At 40.5% G+C, this 6,000-nt stretch overlaps 1 protein-coding gene across 1 annotated transcript in view; it reads right to left on the reverse strand.

The window, feature by feature from the left end:
• GABRR3 (gamma-aminobutyric acid type A receptor subunit rho3) overlaps nucleotides 1-2,506 on the reverse strand; it is a 44,786-nt gene extending 42,280 nt beyond the window's left edge. Inside the window, exon 1 of the mRNA XM_044255006.1 lies at nucleotides 2,382-2,506. Within this exon, the coding sequence (XP_044110941.1) occupies nucleotides 2,382-2,506 (125 nt within the window). The remainder of the gene's footprint in view (nucleotides 1-2,381) is intronic.
• Nucleotides 2,507-6,000: the final 3,494 nt, after the last annotated feature.

Consider the following 6,000-nt stretch of genomic DNA (forward strand, 5'->3'; position numbering starts at 1 on the left):
AGCACTCTACTCACTATTCTGGAGGCCAGAGACACTGCATCTTTCCCCTAGCATCCTTAATCCCGGACTGGGCACTTGGCATATAAAAGGGCACTCAATACAACTGTTGGAAGAATGAATAAATATTCAATGAGTCTATATGCCTAATCCTCTTTGTATCACCAGGGAGCCAAATCTCTTCCCTAGGCAAAACAGGGACACTTATCACCAGCCAAAATTTACTTTATTCGCCAATTCCCCTTCTCCTCCTGTTTTGTTTTTAAGAAACAAAAGGTACCTTTAGGTAAACAATTTTCACAATATTTGGATAAAAAGAGGAATATTTGAGTAAAGAGTAAGATGATATTCTGAAAGAAAATAATTAATAGCAAAGCATTTAAGGGACTGATTGTATGAAAACCAGCTCAAAATAATACACAGGAATGCCAGGTTATGTAAATACATCCACTTCTTAGTTTTTAAAGAAAGATCATGCCTTTTTTCAATGCTCATTCTATTAGTTCTCTTGTGTTATAAAAGAATGGATTTTAATTAACTAATTCATTACTTACTTAGTTACTGATAATCAGATTGGGTGAGGGCAAAGAACCTCACAGTATTTATTCACATACTAAGGTCTGAAGAATCCTGGGCTCCTTACTCTAGAAACTACCTTAATAGAGTAACTTCTGTGTTTTTGTCAAAAATGCCTTCAAATCTGCATGAGAGATTGGCAAGTGACAGCTCAGAAATTGGCTGGCTGGATTACTCGGTTCACTCAGGGAAAATGATGGCTTTCATTCTAAGTGGCTACTTTTGAACCATGGTTAATGGTTTATTCAATCCTTATTGCCCAAGAGGATTTTTCTCTGAAGAACAAAAGACACTAATAGAAATTTCAGTGAGTTATATTCTAGCTTGTTGCTGAAAGGGGTACCTCACTTAGGATATGGAGAAGTGAAAACACATGTTTGGACCCGAGAAGCAGACACCTTGAGATTCCCTCTTCATTTAAATATGGTCTAACAAGGATACCTCCAATATAAGAACAAAAAAATTTGCACCTCACCACAAACAACTGACGTTCTCCTCTTGCCCCTTAAAGAACACCTAAAAGACCACACATAGTAGATGTTTCTGCAGCAACTCTTTATTCATAGTGAGTCCGTGTGATGGGTTGGCTCCTATGACAATCTCTCTTTTCCTCAGTCTGGTGGTGTAACCTTATGCTCCCCAAATACTGCTTGCCTAACTGCCTTGAAGAAGACTCAGAAAGTGACTAAACTGGACAAAACTTCTTATTATCTCAGATCCGAGTGTGGGGAAAAAAAGCATAGAAAAAGAGTGTGAGAGGTGGCCCTTGATTTTTTTCTTTTTTTTTTTTTTTTAATTTGGCCCTTGATTTTTAAGAGCAGAGCAGAAATCAGGAGCTTAGTAAATTTTTCCTGCCTAGCCCCCCCTCAGCTCCCAGTCGCTTCCTTTGTTTCTGGTCATCAAACCTGAGGCTTCACAAGGATTTATTAAAATTTCATGTTCATTTTCCTGATCTTATTGGGAGTGCTTCATAAATATTCAAGATGAGAGGGCAATCTGGCTGAAACAGCTGTCACCTCATTCATTGCCAAGGTTGGCTGGGTGACGTCACTCACCTAAATTCCTCAATTTCCCCTCCTGGGTATTTTTCAAAGTATTGCACTTGGTGAAAAGGAGAGACTTCCCCCAAGGCAAGAAGTCACTTTTTGGCTATTAAAGGCACTTGTGTGGGAGGGTGACTAACCATTCCTTTTGCCTGGGACCCCTAGTACTAAAACCCATGGGTAAAGCAGGATGAACACTCTACCAGCTCATGTGCCTTTGCTAGCACGAGTGCACATGCTCTCAATTATTCATGGTAAGATAATAATGATAATATATTGACATTCAGGGTAATATTTCAAAGGTATTAAAACTCACCTTGGAAGGCAACAAATGGCTTTAATGCTTTCCATTACTATGTTATCGATATATGGAACTATCCACTCTTGGAAGTCCTTGACTTTAGAAGTTGTTGCTTAGACCAATTCCTACTCAAACAAATTTGGGGAAACTTTCAACTTGTGTCATTATCAGTAGTAATAAATGCATTATTCATTGAAGAAATACATTCCCTGAAAGAAGATCTCTAGGCAAGCCCTTATTTTCTCCAAAAATAAGCATACAATTGCCAGAGACAGACCCAGGCTTTGGCTCTTCCTGATGCTACCCAGAAGTGATTTATTTTGATGGGTGAATGCTATCTCTAGAGACAGTCACCCACAAATATGTGATACCTGTGGAGATTTGTTTCCAGGTTTCCCATAGGTCTAAGGCAGCTGGTGCGGGAGGGCAGTGACTGAGGAGAGGATATACTATGACTCTCTTACCGGGATCTTTTCATTGAAGAGGAGCACTGCGGGTGGGACTTCGTGATTTCAGAAGCAGCACATTTAACCGGCATCAGTGCGATCCAGAAGCTGGTGAAGGAGACCAACGGGGAAGCCAGGATCATCTCTTCCGAAAGAAAGGAACGTAGATGGATGCAGCCAATATTGCGACCCGTAGTGCTTCTTCATGCGTCTCTTTAAAAGGAAATAGAGTGCCAAGTAAAAGGAAAAGGAAATAGAGGGCAAAGTAAAGGTATCAAGGAAAAGGGAGAGGCATTGCCTTCAATGTGGTGTCTTCTGTTTTAGTAGCTTAAATAGGTTCACATCACTTACAGGCAAACATCTGTCTGGCTCATCCGCAGTTTAGGGAGAACAAAGCAGATCTTTTCATTTTCAGTTTCCATCCTTTAGTTCCTCTTTCCAGGGAAGGTTCTTAGTGGGATGCCTGATCCTCTACTCAATGTCCTGGTCCTCGCAGACAAAGAAGAGAGGTTAGGCATTAAATCCCCTTAATCCAACGCAATATCATTTGAATATATTTAATGATCCAGCAAAATAATATGCTTAAAAAGAACAAAGATGATTAATTTAATTTTAATTATTTATTCAAAGACCTTTTTTTCTCCTGGCTCCCTTTTAACCAGAAATTAATCTTTCTCTCCCTAAAGGCATACAGATTGCCATAGTGCATACAAAAAATAAATTATTATTTTTGTCGGGCAAATAATCATATTTTAAGATGATTGTGTATTCCATTGAAAGCATAAGTGGTTCAATTTAACATTTAATATGTTAAGCAGCCTGATAAATAAGAAAGAAATTAGCATGGGCTGTGCGTAAGGAACACTGTCACTGTTAAATTATGATCATACACATTCCTATAAGTTCTCTGCACGCATAGAGTAGAAATATTCCCTGGAAACATTTCCTCTATGTATGCAAACGTCCAAAGAATAAGTATGTCAGTGAAATTAAATTTCTCCAACAGGAATATCACAAAGTGAGCAATATAGCAACAGCTGACCTGTTTACCAGAATTGAGGAAGAATACCATTTTCTTCTCAGAGCTAGAGTTGAAGGAAATTCTTAAATTTCCTGGAATTGATTGGTCTCCTTGACACCTTGTATCCTATGATATTGCTTTGGCACATTAATTTATTTTTCCTTAGGTTACATCTTCTCTTAGCCAATGTCATAAAACCTTCTTGTATGTTTCTTAGCCATGCCCATTCTCTTTAAAATATGTGCTTAATACAAAATATTACAAATAGGCAGAATGATGTAATAAATTCTTACCTCTCCCCTTAACCTCTAGGGTTTATAATCATATACAGTTAAACTATTTACAAACTTTTTGTATGTTTCAGAAACTTTAAGGAAACGGTGACCTATTTTACTGTTACTTCTGCAACCTACTTTTTCTCTTAACATTTTGCTTAGAGATTTATTATGCTGATAGATATAACTCTAGTTAAGTCACTTTTTAATTGCTATATGGCATTTCAGTGTGTGTGAATAACTAACATTTAACTTATTCTTTTATTGGAAGACATTATTTCTTCTTTTGCTATCATAAACTATCTATTATAAACTATCTATTATATTCTGCAGTGAATATTTGTAAATATTTCCTTGTGCACAGGTGTATGAGTTTCTAGGTGTGTAGGGTACATACCCAGAAGTAAAACTGAGAGGCTGAACAATTTTCACACCTTCAAACTTACTGGATACTATTATATTGCTCATAAAACCAATATACCAATTCACACCCCCACCCCTAAAACACGAGAGTCCTCATTTTAAAAAATCTTATTTTAGGGGCACCTGGGTGGCTCAGTGGGTTAAGCCGCTGCCTTCGGCTCAGGTCATGATCTCAGGGTCCTGGGATCGAGTCCCGCATCGGGCTCCCTGCTCAGCGGGGAGCCTGCTTCCCTCTCTCTCTCTCTCTGTCTGCCTCTCTGTCTACTGTGATCTCTCTCTGTCAAATAAATAAATAAAATCTTAAAAAAAAATCTTATTTTAAGCTTGGTATTATCAGGTTTTTAAATATTACCTAATCCAATGGCTGTTGTAGTTTTTCTTTTGTTGTTGTTGCTGTTGTTTGTTTTTGTTTTCAATCTGACAGAGACACAGCGAGAGAGGGAACACAAGCTGGGGGTGGGAGAGAGAGAAGCAGGCTTCCCTCTGAGCAGGGAGGTGGATGTGGGGCTCAATCCCAGGACCCCATGTGGGGGCTTGATCCCAGGACCCGGGGGGGGGGGGATCATGACCTGTGCCAAAGGCAGCTGGTTGACGACTAAGCCACCCAGGCACCCCGCGGCTTTCGTTTTAATTTTAATTTCCCTACTGGCTAGAGAAGTGTCAACCTTAGAAATAAAACTGTCTGTTATTTTACTGTCAGACCCAGGTTTATTCCAGAACAGGGAGAGAATTGCAGTCCGGGACAAGCAAGCCCCAGCAAGTTATCTGCAAGTCCGTAGAAAAAGGGGACGAACTCACCTTTGTGGAGGAAAGGGGAACGTTGGGAGGGGCTGTTATAAACAGTCCACTGGAATCAGCTGGGAATTCGAAGTGTAGGGGCTTCTCATTGCCAGAATTGTGACAGTCTCTCACTGGCCGGCGGCAAGTGAGCCTTTCTTCCTCCGGCTGGGATATTGGGATATTCAAGCAGGATCCTCTGGTGTGGTTTGTCTTCCTATTGGGTCCGCCGTTGACAAGGACTGGTTGGCGTGGGAGCGCCCCCTGCTGGCCCCGGAATTCCATTCTAAAGACGGTTTCCTTTCACTCCTTTTCCCACAGGTCAGCACTTTTCTCATGTATTTCTGGGCCACTAAGCTTTCCTCTTCTGCAAAGAGCCTGTAAACAGAAGACATGCCAGAAGAGTCGTCGGTCTTAAACTACTGTCACTTTGGCTGCTGGAGGACCTCCTTGTGGTCACAGTCTGTTCTGCCCCTCAGTGCTGTGGTGGGATGCAGGACCTGACCCCTTGAGCCTACCACCCTATGCTACATAGGTCTGTTCTCTTCACTTAGTACCATTATCTGCACCAGTATTTCCCAAAGTAGTTCATGGCTACACGAGATATTTTGTGAAAAATTGGTTTGTGCTAAGTGAGTTTGGGAAATAGATTTTTACTACCCTTTCAGGGATTTATAGTTCACATTACACGGTACAGTGGAAGTATTCCTGTCCTATAACAACTTGGAGGTTGTTCGTTCCATGGTCTTAGTCTCAGTCCTTATCTTGTTTGGTCTATTAGAAGTATTGACGCACCTGATCTCCCTTCTATTTGAAACGTTTTCTTCACCTGCCTTCTGGAATTCTGTACTCTCCTGTTTCCTTCTCTGGTCATTCTTTGTAGTCCTGTTACCTGATTCTCTCTCCTCCATCAAACTGCATAATATTGGAAAGTTCCCACCCTCAGTACCCCAGTACTGTAGCACTGGTCTTTCCTGTCAACTCACTTCTTTAGGGATCTCATCCAGTCTCAAGTCTTTAGAAACCATACCGACACTCCCCAATTTATATCATTGGTCTTTCTTCCAAAATTCCATCTCATATTGCTATGGTCTCGGTGTTTGTGGCCCCCCAAATTCATATGTTAAAATCCTAACCCCCA

This window comes from Neovison vison, chromosome 6 (genome assembly GCF_020171115.1).
Source record: "Neovison vison isolate M4711 chromosome 6, ASM_NN_V1, whole genome shotgun sequence".
In the NCBI taxonomy this organism is placed as follows: domain Eukaryota; kingdom Metazoa; phylum Chordata; class Mammalia; order Carnivora; family Mustelidae; genus Neogale; species Neogale vison.